At 33.6% G+C, this 18369-nt stretch overlaps 1 protein-coding gene across 1 annotated transcript in view; it reads left to right on the top strand.

The window, feature by feature from the left end:
- The window catches only part of LOC106142821 (RYamide receptor), a 46464-nt gene extending 28450 nt beyond the window's left edge, over nucleotides 1-18014 (top strand). Inside the window, exons 2-7 of the mRNA XM_013344724.2 lie at nucleotides 1759-2455; nucleotides 4337-4535; nucleotides 5851-5919; nucleotides 7148-7306; nucleotides 8668-8755; nucleotides 16527-18014. Of these exons, the coding sequence (XP_013200178.2) occupies nucleotides 1809-2455; nucleotides 4337-4535; nucleotides 5851-5919; nucleotides 7148-7306; nucleotides 8668-8755; nucleotides 16527-16732 (1368 nt within the window). The 5' untranslated portion in view covers nucleotides 1759-1808 and the 3' untranslated portion in view covers nucleotides 16733-18014. The remainder of the gene's footprint in view (nucleotides 1-1758; nucleotides 2456-4336; nucleotides 4536-5850; nucleotides 5920-7147; nucleotides 7307-8667; nucleotides 8756-16526) is intronic.
- Nucleotides 18015-18369: the final 355 nt, after the last annotated feature.

The raw sequence follows: 18369 nt of genomic DNA, 5'->3' as shown, positions 1-18369 counted from the left end.
ATATGAAAATACCAACTCAAAATCCGCGCAAAATATCTTGGCATACCGGGAAACGTTTATTTAATGAAAACACTATATCTCAATTCAAATCGCACTTAAGCTTGGTAAACTGGAAGAACGTTATCTTGCCTAGAAAGAATATTAACGAAAATTATGAAGCATTCCATCAAACATTAAATAATCTTCTAAATAAATACATTCCTAAACAAAGAATAAACATAAAAACTAAATTTAGAAAACACTGGCTCACAAAAGGAATAAAAATTTCTTCCAAAAATAAAAGATTGCTAAAGGTACTTTCGATAAAAACCGATAACCCTGTTATAAGGCAACACTATAAATTATATGAGAAAGTTCTAAAAAAAGCAGTGACGTGTTCAAAGAAAAAACATTACATAAACAGAATGAAACTATCCAATAATAAGACAAAAACTATGTGGAACTTAATTAGGGAAAGAACTAACAAATATAATAAGAAGGAAAAAATAAACATTAAACTAAAATCAAATAATAGATTACACACGGACCCAAAGCAGGTAGCTAATTGTTTCAATGATTTTTTTGCATCTGTCGGGAAGCCACAAACAAAAGCGGATGGTAGTCGCCCGCGCGGCCGTCTGGTTATTGCTCAATCTGTGAATAGCATGTTTCTCGACGCCGTGGATACCCGAGAGGTGCGACGGGCCATTATACAATTAAAAAATAAAAAAAGCTGCGGAATAGACGAAATTCCGCCCAGTTTATTTAAAGAATGTGTTGATGAATTGACTGATCCGCTTACAATATTGATTAATCAATCATTCAGCGAGGGCGTCTTCCCAAATTTACTAAAAAAACCATTATCAAGCCAATACACAAAAAAAACGAAAAAACGGATATGAATAATTATCGCCCCATAGCTCTTTTACCTACAGCTTCCAAATATTCTTATATTTATTCTTTAAATTATCTTTGGTTCTCTTGATCTGAACATTAAAAATGTACTGAACTATTCTGTGCAGGTATAAATTAAAATAATTTTTATAAAGTTCTTAGTCGTAACATAAAATTCATATTAGCTACCACACCAACGAATTAATTTATATATTCAATAACTGTATTGAATTGAATAAATGAATTCGTTATTATGTCTACGTCAAACGAAATCACCTTTCATCGGTTTCAAATGGCAGTAAATCTAAAAATAGACCCAAATTCATTTACGGGGTAAAGATATCTACGCACCAAAGCTATATGCAATCCAAATAAAGCGGAAGTAATTTTGTCTTATTTAAAAATTTACGACATAATCGAGTCGATTCCTTTTCAAATTGAATTAAATGAGAGATACAACTACCTTTCTTTACATAAAGGCAGGCTGTTTGCTGAATTTAGTTAAGGTGTTACTTTGACAAAAATGTTTAGGTAAATGTGTGCCTGCTAGTAACTATGCAGCAGTAGTGTTCTTAGTATTTATCACGTAGGTAAATTAATATAATAAAACTTTGTGAATGTGAGCAAATTCAATGGGTAGTTTAATGAAAAGCTTTTTGTTGAAACAACTTTATTTTGAGTTTAAAAACTGATTTTATTTATAAACAACTTAACAATATTAATAAAAGAGTGATTAATTATATTATTTTAAATGCTCATTGAACAAAAATAATCTTCTTTAGATTTGGTAAAATACTAGCATAAACGAGCTTCCGTTTGATATTTTTTTCGTAACACTGCTTTTGCACCTCTGCTTCTATTTTATCATTTATTTTTTATTTACAGGTAAAATGACATAAAGAATTCGGATTTGCTATGTGACACCGAAGTGGCGCATGATGTTGGACACTGAAGAGCTACTTCTGAAAGTGTCCGAAATAACTGCCTCCTACAATGACGTGACCATCAGGACGACTGTCGATGAATATGTAAATGAAAGCGTTCCCACAAACTCGTCATATCTCGACCAGGAGGCAATATGTGCGGCGGTGGCCTCAGGAGATTTCTTGACCTCACCACTATTCCAATCTTGTGTCTACATTATGTACTGTACAGTTTTCGTTGTGGCTTTACTAGGAAACGGACTAGTATGTTTCGTTGTACAAACATCGCCACGAATGAAGACAGTGACGAACTACTTCATAGTGAATTTAGCTGTAGGTGATATTTTGATGACATTGTTCTGTGTGCCATTTTCGTTTGTGTCAATGTTAGTGTTAAGGTACTGGCCGTTTGGTGCTGTGATGTGTAAAGTAGTGAATTACTCTCAGGCTGTGTCGGTGATGGTTAGTGCTTACACGTTGCTGGCTATATCGATAGATCGGTATATGGCTATCATGCGTCCGCTGAGGCCGCGGCTCGGCAAGGCGGCGGCGAAGCTGGTGGTGGCAGGAGTCTGGGGCGGGGCGCTGGCAACGGCTGCTCCCATTCCGATCGTGTCTCAAATACAGAGGCCAACCGAGTGGCATCGATTTTGTGAAGCGTAAGTAACAATTTGGGTAACCCGTACGCAGTTTTGTAAAAATACTATTTTTCAGTAAATGAGCATCGGTGGTCGAATGCAAAGTAAGAGGTTAAAATGCGTGGTGCGCATAAAAGACACAAGTTCAAATTCTACCTGGTACATGATGAACTATTGACTATTGCCAGAGATGTGTACATTAGTTTTAATATTAACCGATGCTCTTACAGTGAGGGAATACATCGTTAGGAAACCTGAACATTTAGGCAACTGGATGTGTAACCATGTTCGATCCAATAGAGATTGGGTGCAAAGGTTGCGGAGGTCAGAGCATACAAATCTGGCTCATCCAAACTAGGATCCATTTTCAAAGGATATGCCTTTGCCCGGGCTACTCTCCAGAGTGGTGTGGATTCAATCGGGTCTAAAGCCATGAGGAAGAAGAAACCTTTTCTTACATACCTACCCCACTTAGTGGTCTCTTATCTTATTAGCCTTGACTACCTTGGGATCTTAAAAAAATCATGCTAGAAACGTTAATACTATACTCGTAAAAGTGTGTAAACAAACATGAATGTTAAAGTATAATTTGTCCATGGAGTTTCATAATACCTTCCTTGTGAGGTTCCGGACGTTGCATCAGATAAAGCAAAAAGTTTACATATTAAAGCTTGGGCCTAGCAAATGTACGATAGTTTTGATTTACTCTAATTTACGAAAATGGAGTAGCTAGTGGTCGCATTATCATTATCTAGTATTTCAAATCTCGTTTGAAATTGTCAACAGTCGCGAGCCAGGGTTTAAAAGTTAAAAATCTTAAACAGCTTATAAGTTGTTTTTGTTTGGACACAATTATTGTTACTCAGAAAAGTGTCATTAGTACCTACATACATATACTTCTCGTCTCTTTTCTAGAGGGGTAGGCAGAAACTACATCTTTCCACTTGTCACGATCCCTGCTTACTTTGTTCGCTTTATCCACATTAATATCTCTCGATGTTTAGAATACGATTTGAACCTGAGCACGCTTTTTATCAGGTTATATTAAAGATTAACGAGTTTATTGCTTTTTGGTATATGATTTTATTCAGTTCGGTTTTTTGTTCTATTAAGTCGTACTCTATCTACCTTTAAGATTTAAATTATAAATCTGTTTATACGCAACAAATTTAGTAGAAGTTTTAACATTCCACGTTTTCCTAAATACCTATCAACAAGCACTCACGTACTCACAACTTCAAAATTTTAGTCGAAGTTTCGTGTTGTACTTAGATTTCGCAAAGTTTACTACTCTTTTCAGGTGCAAAAAATAAAAGCGTTAAAAGAAGAAGGCCCTTTTGCTCATGACGTGATTCATTGTGACAAAACTTTCGCTGGAAATCTTTCAATACCTGTCTCACAGCGAGTCCCAGTCCCAGTGAATAATTGCCACTTTCGCGAATTTTTACTATCTTGACTGTAGTGAAAGATGAGGTGAAAATTTATTTAAGTAAACCTGAGAACAATATCTTCACACATCTATTACTTTTTGAGCCCGGGGTCTACCTAGGGTCACGTTTGACGATTCAGAAGTGGGTACCTAAGTCACGTAATTTTCATGATGCTAGGGCAAAGAGAAAACTTCCTTAATTTAGCGTAGATTGCGGTTATTTTACTAGATCAAAATTATTCTCAAAAGGTAAATTTACACCAGAGATCCGTCTCATAATGGTGTAAATTTACCGTTTATCACGATAACTACACTCGTCGAAAATGCGTGCATTTTTGTCGTACAAGTCTATACCTGTCACTTCACGTCTCTGTTAATTGGACATAAGCCACCTTACAACAGGAAGGCCTACATTTACTTTTACCTTTGTAGATATTGTCTAACAACTGACCTTAACAACACAATGTTCACAGAGATATTTGCCTCGAACAGTGGGAACGGGCAGAGCAGAGCGAGCAGTACACGTGTGCCCTGCTCGCGCTCCAGTTCGTGCTGCCGCTGAGCGCGCTCGTGTGCACGTACGCGCGCATCGCGCACGTGGTGTGGGGCGGGCGGCCGCCGGGGGAGGCGCAGACTCTCAGGGACTCTAGAATGCAACGTTCTAAGAGAAAAGTGAGATCTTTTTATTTTTGACAAATAGTGAGTTAGACATAACGAAAATCTGAATACTTCTTCTTCTCTTCTTCTCTTCTTCTCTCCTGGCTTTAGTTCCAGTTGTATCCTCACCACTCTGAAGAGGATGCCTTTGACCATGGATCCTGGATTGGGTTAGTTAGGTTATTACACAAAGTATAAAAACCCAAAAGAACACAGTCAGATCTGACCTTCGCAAACTTTGCAGGGCAACCTTACCCGTATTAAATCGATCATGGTTATACATTCAATTGCCTGAATATGTAGCTTTCCTCACGATGTTTTCCATCACCGTAAAAACTGACTACCTACTTGTATGAATATTGAAATCTCTGAATATTTCTAATTTGTTAGTCTTAAAAGTAGGCGAGCGATAAATTGAGCGAATAGTGCCGGCCAACGCTAGTATACAAAATGCATACGCGAATTTCTAGCACTTCAGGTGAAAAAAAAACCTTTTGCAAATAGTTGTGGCTTATGAATTAAAGTACACGGTATATTTTCAATACGGACCGATGAAAGCAAACTGAATGCTTTCATTTAGTAGAGAAAAGATTTTCTCAAAGCTCTGACATCAAATTAATGGATTGGAGGTGTTCTTAGATCCAATAATAAATATTTACATTTTGTAGAACTTCAGCATAACCATATAATTAAAAAGTTTCTCTCAGTTCAAAAGTATTGCCTCCATTGATTATGTTAATCTTGCAAAGTTATCATGGCGAGCGAACTTGCCTGACGATGGGAAACCATTAAACAAATAAAGTTTAGTCGGTTTATTATTTGTTTAAAGAGGTTTTGGTTGTTGGTTTGTTTCACAATCAAGTGTTTTGATGATTTGAATACAAAATGATTAAATACTCTATTCTCATCGGTGAACTTCCCAGAATAAATCTTCCCATATTAACGTTTTTCCAATTGCACCTTCCTATGCTTCAGATCCCAGGGTCCGTTTTCCGATTTGTTGTTCACAATTACATTTCAAATATTTTACAATATAGGTATTTGTTACAAGTTATTTTCGCTTCCAAGTTGATGAAATGAGATTTCAAGAAGGGTTAATTTACAGGGAATTGATAATGCGTGAAGATGTAATAAACTTACTTTCGCATTTATAATATTAGCTTAATTAGGATGGATAGCAGTTATACCTAGGTGGCGAAAATTGTAGTAAATTATCCAGAAAATCAAATCACATCGATATCTATGTAGTTTGATTTTACAATTTTTCTTTATTTAGCATGCGCTGCGATAAAAGCTTTGATGTCATTGTCTAAAATCTTATTTGTTTCAGATGATCAAAATGATGTTGACAGTGGTCGCGGTGTTCACCATATGTTGGCTGCCACTCAACGTGTTTATTGCAAGTACTCGTTATTATTATCACTGTTTAGATAAGATTTATATGAAGTCCCTGAAAATTATGAAGAAACCATATGTTCTGTCAAGTCCACTTGCCGCTGCTCTATAATAATAATAAATTCTTTGACACAGCTAAGTAACGTTTCATATTAATCAATTTGTTTGTAAATTTCATAAATCGCCGAGAGCGTGTATGAAATGTTTATTATTAACAATAATAATTGTTAACAAATTATTGTTAATATATTTTTTTTAAATACTTAGGAGAATCCGTGTGATTAAGGTATAAATTTTTAAATATGTAGTTGGTATTATCTATAACTGTCCCAATCATACTCCCATGAACCTTCTAGTAACATTTCTACCTCCCGAAGGAGCCCGTCGTCCGCTCCCCTTAACAGTCCGATGCTCATAGTAGGATATACTTTATGTAGTGAGTAAGAAAGGTATAACACAAAGCAATTCCCGTCTGGCCTTCCTTGCAAGGAAAACTAACTTAGCTTGAATTAGGGACAAGTTTCATGACGATGTTATCTCTCATCGTAAGAATATCGGTTAGCAATTAAACCAAATTTTCGGTTTAAAACAAAGCGGTTACGTAAATTAGTTTTATTGCTTACAAAGACGGAGATCATCTCTGGTAAAGTAATGAGTAATATAAGTTTTTCATTATATTTTAAAAATAGAATAATTGAAAATTGTTTCACTTGTCAATGCTCGTTGAGATTCATATTATTATGTTGACTCCATGCAAATTGAAAAGTAATTGTTTTATTAATATTTCAATATAAATTTCTTTGGGCTCGTTGAATTTTCATAATGCAGCAAATAAATAAAACGATATTGTTCGTCGAAAGACAAATAACCGCTGCGAGGAGAACATCTCTAAATTGTCTCCATTCGTAGCGCAGATATTAAATACAAATCTGGCGTTGTTTGCAAACAAAACATTAATTCAAGTTTCAAAGGTCAAAGTTTTGTAATTTATAATTACAAAGACAAAATACAAAACAAGCAATAAACTCCAATCAATAGTTTTAAGAATCTGATTTAATATGCACTAGTTTTTTGTTTTTTTGTCGTTTGATTTTGTATCTGTTGAACAGGTCAACACAATCAAAAGACAGTCCAGTCAGAATTTCACTACTAAAAACAATTAGGAAAATTATGTTATTTATACATTTACTAAAAATTTTAGTTTCAATAATTATAATATTGTTTCAAAACAGGTACTGTGGACGATTCATGAAGACGACATAGCATGGGCGGCGTGGCCGGGCATGCCATACGTGTGGTTCGCGTCGCACTGGCTCGCGATGTCGCATTCCTGCTACAACCCCATCATATACTGCTACATGAACGCTCGCTACAGGCGGGGGTTTAAACAGGTACTATTATTTATACCTGGCGTATAGTTAATTGTAATATGTACCTACAACGTGTTACTTCGCTGATACCTTGAAACCCGTGTGTAAATATGAAGTAACACATGCCATTGGAGGCTGGGTATGCGTATGTCTGGTTTACGCGATATCGCATTCCTGCAACAATTTCATTATATATATTTAAACATGCAGGTAAATTTTGGTATACTTTTGTTTTATCAATTCATACACATAAATTTTTAATTATTCTTTATTGCAACATTAACAGTCTTTACTCGTAAATAACAATAGGTGGACTTAATAGCATTAACAGTCTACCATTGGTTTAAGCAAAGAACCTTTGTGTGGGTGACAATAAGTAACAAACATACCGACTGTAGTTAATACGAATGATTTTTTTAAGAATGCCGGTGAACCGTCAATTAGTTTACACACTGGTACAACCGCTAACGTGAGATAAAAAAAGCATTTACCCAAATAAATTTTCTTCTACTCTCTATTAATTTTGATGATGAAACTAATTGATATACTCCTACTCGTTCACATCATCAGGTTAGTAGTAAAACACTTACGATGTAAAGCCAACGAAACTTAGACAAAAAAATGTAAGATTTACGAAAGTTACACTTGAAGACTTTTAAGTAGCTTAAATATTGTAAATAACACAGAGACTCGGCATACGGCTCCAGTACGTGCACATTATTCTGAAGGTATGTCGCGTACACGGCTACACTCGCAAACGTAACATGATTCATTCTGAAATCAAAATAATGGTTGTTTATTTGAAAAAGGAATAAAATTTACATTTATTAATAGGCCACGTTTCTGAGATATCTTAAAACCAATGCGTCAATTGTGGTACGGATTGGATTCTATTGATTGGCAGGAGACAAGGGAAGCGCTGGAGTGATGAGTTGAATAAATTTTGATATGGGATGCCGCAATGCAGGCTGTTGTGTAAGAACTTTAAATGTCAATGCTCTGAAACAAAAGACTAAAGATGCAACTACGAAAATGCAAGAATTGTAGACATTGAGAGATAGTGGTGGAAGAAATCTTTCGTATTGTATCTATTTTGACCTGCAATGAACTTTTTTTATAGATGCAAAAGTGTGTTTATTATCATTTCTGACATTGTATTCTTCATCAAGCATCTTGAAAATTAATGTATCAAAAATAACCGAAGAAGGACGAAGGCACGGAAAAAGTTATTTAAGAAATACTTATGTTTTTTATTATTCTTGTACAATTAAAAAAAAAAGAGCTGGATCTTCTATCATTGGCTTTTAATTGATCCTTTTTTACTAAAAACACCTGTGCTCTAGATCGTGGAAAAAATTAATGTATGATTTGATTTCTTTTAGGCGCTATGCTGTTTACTACGAGTGCGGTTCGAACAGCCGTCACGTTCGTGTCATAGATCCAGCATGTGTGATGGAGTGCCCATGTCAGGTACAGTTAACTTGACTATTTTTTTTTTGTTTGGCGAATCTTCAAACTTTCTTAACCGATCACGAAAATTCTTTCACCGTTAAAAAAATACATTTTCTGCGTTTGTGTGTTAGTAGGGTAATAGGGGCAATGTATGTCTGTATCATGGGCGAAGCAGTGGCAAACCCCTAGTTTCGTTACAAAAACTAATGTATACATTAGTAACTGAGGGTAACATTTCATTCCAACACATCAAAATACTCACGTTGATGATCGCGTTTCAAAGTGACACACTAATTTAGTAATTAATTGAGTTTGAGCCTCATTTACCCTGTAATTCTCTGAAACTTTTTTAGTACTGAGGGAATAACCCTAATTCTGTAAAATTAATGAAGTTTAATAACATTCTGTAATAAATCCATTTCAATTTAAAAAAAGTTACACACGGGTTGTGTGACTAAACTTCGGGGTTCCAAATTAATAGCGCCTCATTTCGTTAGGATAAAAATGTTTAATTTTAAAATTTGCTTTAACAATATTTTAAATAAATCCAAGATATAATTACAAAATAAATCCATTATCTCAAAAACCCACTTCATTGAAATAATTGGCGATTTTTGCCATTCAACTATTGTCGTCAATCACCCTGTTTCTTTTTCGTCAAGGAATATTGTTGTCTACTAGATTTTCTTCTTATTCCGATTTTTGTTGTTGTATCATTATTAACAAATTACCGATTTGAATGTTAATCATAATAAAAGAGGCGTGATTTTATGTATGTATGTATGTTATCACAATGGTTCTTAAATGGAAGTTGAGAATACATTTGTTATTACAAAAGCTTAATTAAAGTGACACATTCAACCTTAACGAAGTTTAGGCGTACTTTCCTCCTAAATGAAAGCATAATTATATTCATCTACTTACGTAAATAATATTTATTCATATAATAGAATACAAATAACCTTGTTGATTTAGTATCCCAGATAACATAATTACTTGACAAACTTCTAATATTAATATAGACAAACAAACGAGCATTTTGTCAAATATTATATGTTTTTCTATACATTTTTGCCTTTTAATGGCTGCCGCTTGTAGGCTCATCGAATGTCAAGAGAATGATGTGACAATCTTTTGAAGATATTGAAATATACGAGTATTATACATTCAGATATTGCTTGTTCAATTTTTATACACTCGTAACAATGTATATATGATACTTAGGTTCCTTTTTGTTCTTCGCATCAAATTTAAATGGTTAGTGATGCGTTAAATTTAAACAGGATTAAGTATTTATTGGATTGTAAGCTAAATAAATCGGGATTGTATTGTCAAAAACCTCAGAATCTGAACGCGGTTATTGGTAAATGATTGAATTTTTTTTTAATTTTCATGTGAATGTGAATGGGATCCAAATTTATATAATTTACATGGAAAAATGTTTTGAGCAGATAGTGTATATTGTCTGAAAGCTCTGCTCTCTTTATTAAACCGGCTGTTCTACTTTTTATCTTACAATCAATTAGTTTTCTCAAAATTTACAATTAACTTTTTAAACGTTTTTTCTATTTGGGAGAAATAGAAAAAGCGTTTAAAAATCTAATGAGATTCTTAACAAAACAGAAATACCGTTACTCTACAAATTTTGTTCTACGAACCGTTATAATGTCGAAAGGATCCAATTTCTGAACATAATGTACGGGTTGGGATGTTCGGGGTTATGCATAGTAAAATGGATGTCACCGTAGATTATCCAGGGAAGGCCTGATATCAATCATGCTTGGATGAGACTTTTTGTAGTTGCCGACATTTTAACTTGCAAGAAGGCCTTACGAGCTTTATTTTACATTGTATCCTGTTCCACGTCGTATTATTCACAGGTTTTATGTTATTTTGCGACAAGATTGAATCATGCGTTTCTCTACACAATGACAACAATAAAAGACAGATATCGCGTAATAAAACAACGTAATCTGTCGGATGTGGAGATAGATTTGTCGCTATGAAGGTCTTACTCATTCACTGTTGTGGGTTCGATTCCCAGTACATATAAGTAAAAATCCGAACTTTATTATAGACTAGCTTCCGCCCGCGACTCCGTCCGCGCGGATGTCGGTCTTCGCGTGGATGGTTTATTTCTAACTAACTTACTTTACCTTATAACCTTAATTAATAATTTAATCAAAATTTTTGCCAGCTGCTACAATCGTGTTTTATCTTAAATTTTCACGAGGCGCCATCTCGTATCGGGTGGTCAAAAAATAAATATCTAAACCACAGGAACTAAATCAATAACCAAAGCATAATGAATTAAATGATCATCGTCATAATAAATATAATAATTAATTATTTATAGCTTTTTATATCGATTTAAAAATGACGAAGTTCCATACAAACTTGAATCCCCTATTTCATCCCCTTCGGATAGAATTTCAGGATAAAAAGTAGCCTATATTCTAATCCAGGTTACTAACTATATCTGTGCCGAATTTCGTTCAGATCCGTTCAGTAGATTTGGCGTGATGCGGGTACAAACATACAGACAGACAGACGGACAGACAGACAGACAAAAATTCTAAAAAAAATTGTTTTGGCTTCTATTGACCCTAAAAAAACCCCTTATATTTTTTTTTCTTAAATATCTTCAATGTACAGACAAAGTTCAGTTACAGTTTTATTATATGTATGATGATATATGATGATATATGATATGATATGATATATGATGATGATATGATATGATATGATATGATGATATGATATGATGATGATGATATATGATATGATATGATGATGATATGATATGATATGATGATATATGATATGATATATGATATGATATGATGATATGATGATGATGACATGATGAATATGAATATGTATGAATAATTTGGTAGTATTTCGAGATTTAATTACTCATCTATACATAGGTATAATAAAACAGTATTAATATGTTGTTTGTACATTTAGTATTTTTCACTGAAATGGATAGAGGGACACTTAAAATGAAAAATAGAAAGCAAAATTTTTTTTTTATTTTTTGTCTGTCTGTATGTATATTCACGCTTATCTTCGAAAGTACTGAACCGATTTACTTAAACTTTCACCAATTGCTTTGTTTTAACTCAGAAAAACATTTAAAGTTTGTTTCATCACAATCGGTTCACAAAAAAAAGTTATCGTCATTTGAATGAACTCAAGGCATGAGTTTGCCTACAAATAAGTTACGAAATTTAAAATTCAAAGTCATTATCATTGTACGACAGCATTATACCTATAAAATCTATACTAATATTATAAAGCTGAAGAGTTTGTTTGATTGTTTGAACGCGCTAATCTCAGGAACTCCCGGTTCGAATTGAAAAATTCTTTTTGCGTTGAATAGACCATTTATTAAGGAAGGCTTTAGGCTAAATAACACCACGCTGCAACTATAAGGAGCAAAGAAATAATGGAATATGTGAAAAAATTAACTTCAATGATGCCCACGCGGACGAAGTCGCGGGCACAGCTAGTTGTATAAAAATGTGTTACAATTTTGACTTTAATATCCCTTCGTCGTTGAGTTTGTCACTTAAACTAAACTTAGTAAAAGTACTTTTTTAAAGGCATTCCTACTCAAAAACTCGCAAAAATACAAATCATGAAATAAAAATCTTAGTTTACCCGATAAGGATCGGGTCAAATATTCTGAATATGTTTCGTATGATCAAACTATTAAAAGGAGGGTTTATACGAATACAAATAATAGATTCGACAAAGAAAAATATTGTGAATATTTTCTTTTCGCCGCCGGCAAATCCTAGTAATACAAGATTATAAAGGTCAGTAGGCCCTGTCTGCAATCTGCCAACGTTAGGAATTCTTTGATTTAACTTTCACTCACTTATAAAAGTAATAAATTTAATAACAACTACTGTTATTACATTTACCCGAGGATATACTTGTAAGATTCTTCTTTTAAGGTTAATAACCTTAAAAAAACTAAACTATTATAAGACTATCTCTCCATCGGTCCAGGGGTTTTGTTCAGGAACTATCGAAATCATTTTCATTCTTTAACGGTATTATTATATTTTCTCTCAGTAAATAAAACGTAACGAGACGTTACATAACATAATCACGTCTATACCCCTTAAATGGTTTTAATTTGTTCGAATACGGTGTCATGTTCATCTGTCGTTGACTGTACGTGTTTTGTGTTCTCGTGGTGTTTTCTTTTCTAGTATACAAAAGTCTAGATGTATCTAATTATGGACATTAATTAAACATACTAAGTGGTGTCTACAGCGCTTCGAGTAATGAAAGCGGTTTGAAATGCAAATTCGGTCTACGGCGCGCGTGAGTGTCTCATCCTTATTAAGTTCAAATTAAATCTTTAGTTTAAAGTAAAGTGTTAAGCCGCGTCTTATGTAAGCCATGTAAATTTGTTAATAGCTGGCTTCATAAACGAAAATAATCCCATAGAAATAATTTGTGATTCATTAAAAACTTTTTAAGGTTCATTTAGATAGAAGTAAATTGAGAACCCGCAGGTATAAACCTATATATAAGTCCCTTGTATATCCCTTGCGGGGTAGACAGAGCCAACAGTCGCTTTTTACGACCGACATCCACGGGAAAGATATGGAGTGGTTCTATTCCAAAGTGCCCGAAACCACACCGACAGGTTAATGATTTTATAACCTAAATCGTCAGGTTTGTATTAATTAAGATCTTTGTTTTAGTTAAATGTTTTACTCTTACCCCATTTATCATGCTACATAATCAAAACATTTATTTTGCAAAATTTCTTTTTTTTATTACCCTGTTAACTGGTTTCCGAAAAGCTGTTTCTTTTCGTCCAAAATAAATTTATATATAAAAGGGTTAACAGGAAAGAATGTTGACTAGTGATTTATTGCTAACGATTAAAAGGGTTCAAACGAAAAGGGGATCATTAGTACAGGTGAATTGTCGAGTTCCCTCAATACAACAAGTGTTGCTATATTTATTTTTAGTTTTAATCTGACATCACTCTGTGCGTGGTATTTGGTACGAGCCGGTATATTTTTCAATGAATCTCTTGAGATTTATATCGTTTTTATCCATCAAGTCTAACAGTTTCGTTTTATTTTGAGCGGTATTCACAGATCACGTGAATGTAGTAAGATTCTGATTTTATCGTAGGAACACTCCATATCTTTCCCATGGGTTTAAAAAAAGACGACTAAGACTAATAAACTCGAGTTTCTTCTCCGTATAGGCTATCGATCTGTCACTATTTGACTCTCAATTCCACCACTAAGCCATAGAGCTGAACGTGACTTTTCAGTCGTTTCAAGACTATAGACTCTGTCTACCCCACAAAGGATATAGACGGTGTATAATCATGTTTGTATGTTTGTAAGTATGACATTGATGCCACGTGAAGTTAAGAACGGGAAGGCGAAGGTGATGATTAGTCTGCTCGTCGAGCTAAATAGTTTGTTTCAAAGTGAAAGAAGTAAAAAGTAATATATTATATACCGTTACGTGTAATGATTGTATTACAATAAGCTTGATGTAATACTTTAATCGTGTGAGGAAGCGAGGCACGAAATCTTATGTTCGTTTTGTGTAAGTGGCACTTATTTCTACTAAAGAAACATGTGCTCATTTGACATGAGAAAAGCGTTAATCTGAAATAAACAGGATGAAACAAGCTTTATTGGTTGTACATTCTTTGCTAAATTGGACCGTTCGTATTAAGTTAATTAACGTTAGAATTTTAACTCGCTGAAGTTTGTTACATATACGAATACATAAAAACCATCCCGTTACACCATTATTTAAATACATACAAACATATAATCACGTCACGTACAGTCTCAAAAAAGACTGAAAGGCTACGGTGTGGAGTGGTCGTATTCCAAAGTTCCAGGAACCATTGGTTAAATTACCTCTTTTTCTATCATATTGCACGACTAAGATGTTTATGATCTTCGGCTGAGTTATGTGAAAAAGTAATATTTCATCTCATTCGTGATCGTGAGCTATTTTATGCGAATAATTTTGTCGGATGTTAATCTTTCAAGGGCCGTGAAATGTTTATGAAAGAGTATTTTATTTGTTTAGGCGCGGACTATTTATACTGCGCCCGTTTTGTGCTAATTCGAATATCCATCATATTTATGATAATGCAGTCCAATCATAGTCAAACAAATAAAAAATATCACTATAAAAAATCTTAATCTATTTATCAATTTCAATTATTTTATTATTAGCTATATTGGGATTTAGTCTGAAAATAATATAGCCATAAGTGTGTCGACATATTATGATAGTGTCATGTACTTACCCTTTGGAAACATATTCCATTAGATTTTTATACTTACTCTTTGTGATATCCATCATGGTTATTGTTGCTATGTACATATTGTTATTTAAAAGGTTAAGAATGTAAAAATATTAAAATATTTTATTTAACAGATATGTGTTTGACAAGTTTCGGACCACGTGCTCGTACGATGTACGATGAAGGAAAATCTTCTCGGGGAAACCTGGATATTCAGGCGATTGTGAAATCGTGATCTAGCCTAACATTTCCCTTGAAAAGTTACCATTTTATCTTCTTTCCCCGAAGGAGTCGCAGAGGTCAGTAGGCAAAAGCTTCGTATGTTGATAATTTTCTCAATTCGGAATCGTGATAACAGGCGGACCCCAGGATCCTCTCTAATAAGTTGAGGACGCAACCAGGTCGAACGGCAGAATAATGATGAACTGTATTTTTAGGATGTTGTTTCATGAAAAAAATGTGACCGCAAAACCGTCATTTAAAGCACAGAAATCAGTGTTATGGGTTAAGGGAAATTAACGCTTTATTTCTCCTTCAAGGCATATCTTCCACAAATTCCTAAAAGTTCTTTGAGAAAGCTTTGTCAGTGTCGAACCAAGTTTCGACTACTTTGAGAATTACGGAGTAATGATCAAAGGAATAGTCCGCATAACATTTTAGATGGTATTTGTATAACTTATCCCTTGACATAATTTTTTTTTATAGGTAGAATGCATAATAAACAGTGTAACAATGGTTAATTTTTGAATAAAGTTATTAAATAATTTTGAATTAATAAGCTTCGATTAAAATAATATATTTTCATATATTTTGTTAGTTACCTATCAATCAAATATAATCTTATTTCAAAATAACCATAATATTGTTATCTATCTTAAAGAAAAGATTTCGTGGGTAACCGAATCAATCAAACCATAATTTTGCTATTATTAAAAGAACTGTTAACATTTGTGTGCTCTTTACCAAAATCTAATAAAACCTACCATTTACCTTTTTATGTTCAATCTATCGAAAGTTACCTCTAAAAGAGGCTTTGGCCTGTACTGTATCCATCAAGAAAATTAACTTTACCCCTAATTTTCTCGATATGTTTCACGTTCAGCGTAATCAATGAACCGTTTTATTTATAGTGGTGGATAGGTACCTGTTACTTTACGATGTAAGTTTTATCAACAAACTTACAGCTATATTATTTTTGAATATTTATATTTTAAGAAATTGCTTTGTGATATTATGGACCTGAAATTACAGGTTCCATTTAAATTCAATTTTAAAATGATATATACAATGACCGCCATAACAATTATATTAATGTCTTCCGTAAAAAAGATTATATTTTTTGTATATACGATCAAATTGCCTTCCTTTACCGAACGCATAGTCGAATTAAGTGTCCGTTGATTTCAACACTTATCAATTTTTTGAGGTCGTTTAAAAAATTACAATAATAAGGAAAAAAACTCTGTTTAACAGAAATGGTGGGTGTGAACGGAATGGCGCGCCGAGGGACCACCAGTAGCTGTGTCAGCCGGCTACACCGAGCCCCAACATGCTCGTCTTGCGCCTCCTTCCGGAGAAATGGCCTGCTGGCCGTCAACAACAGCTCGGGACCACCGACCATGAGAATATGCACAACCCCACCTGTGCGAGCTCTTTCTGTCCGTACACACTTTAATTAATTTTAAATTAAGGGTCAATATTAGTCAGGGTGTTCATTCATACGGCACATTGTGTTATGCAAAATGAGCGTGTTTTATACACGTCGACCGCAGCATTTGATGTGATTATTAGTTTCTCAACGAGTGGATTCGGGAGCAGTGATACTACAACGATTCTTATTTTTACGAAACGTTTATATGTTTACATTCAAATTAATCGCAAGTAAAACTGATAAACGTGCCTACTACAACACGACCACTTTTTTGTTAATAACAATATTCTCATTTTTGTGTGTTCAGGTTGCACTCCTCATTACATTTAATGTAAGAGTTGGAAAAGTTTTTTAATGATTGGAAATTTGTTAAGATTTTGTTTTTACTTTAACAGTGTTTAAGTTGTCCGTGGTAGTCAAGGGTTACAAAATGTTTTTTGACTACAAATTCAGCAATCCAAATCCGTTGATATGATCTTGACATCAGTAAGTAAAAAAAAATCAAATATTTCTCAGAAAACGTGAGGAAGTGATTGTCAATTTAAATAGCAGATCCCTGCATTTATTTCCGTAGCATATACTTGTCAAATCTCAACATAGAGCCGTTTTCACGTAGTGAAATAAAATGAAATGGCCAAACATATGTGAATGGCTCGCACGATGAGGCACTATGGGTCCCTTAGCTGGTACGAATTTCCAAAATAAAGGCAATCCTATTGTAAAGATATGAAGACTATTTGTTCAAAGAAATATTTTTGTTGTGTATTAGTGTTTTACAAGTTTAAGTAGTATCAAATTATTGTAATCAACCCAAGTTTATTCGAAGATTTGAAAATATTTTTTATATATTCTATGTAATGAAACATAGTGTTGATATAATATGAACTTTGGATCTTGGATTTTGAAAATTAGTAACATTTGAAATATTTACTCACTTCAACGACAGCGCAGTGAAAGAAATGCTTCGGTAGATGTCTCCTACATATAGGAGGAACCTCCTCAAAAAGAGGATCGTTTTTATAGGAAAATTACTTCAGTGGTTTCATTGTATATATGTGTAGCGTTTTTTATACTTGTGTGTATGTACTATATACTTACCTACATAGTGGCATAGAAATAAATATAAAATGTGTTGTTATACGAGTATTACCTACTGTTTGTTTTATTTTGTTTTTATAAGGATTGACTGATTATTGTATTCTATTTAACTTGTTTTGTATATACTATGTATAAAATAATGAACCAACATAAGAACATCGACCATATGTGTAGTAACTTTGATTGTATTAAAAAAATATATATTTGACGTAATAAAGAAACCTTTTTAGTGTAAAAGTTGTAATTTGTGTAAATAAAATTGTAATTCATGTTTATGTGTAATTTCATTTGTACAAAAAGGTGTGTTTATTCATCAGTGTTCTTAATAATTTTACCGTCAAAGTTCTTAACATCAAATGAAGGAGCCGTTTTCTCCTCAAACAAGTTTTCATTTCATCAGAATGGTTAATGTTTTCAATTTATCAGAATACAATTAACATTGTTTTCATAAAAGATGTTCGATTAATCAATAATTGATTAGCTTGAATAGATGAATTGTGACGACTGAAATTAATAAAAGGTATTGGTATTAATTAAAAACATTGATTTGAATCCGTTCAGTCGTAG

Source organism: Amyelois transitella, chromosome 9 (assembly GCF_032362555.1).
Source record: "Amyelois transitella isolate CPQ chromosome 9, ilAmyTran1.1, whole genome shotgun sequence".
NCBI lineage: Eukaryota > Metazoa > Arthropoda > Insecta > Lepidoptera > Pyralidae > Amyelois > Amyelois transitella.
This window is presented reverse-complemented; position numbering and strand designations above follow the sequence as displayed.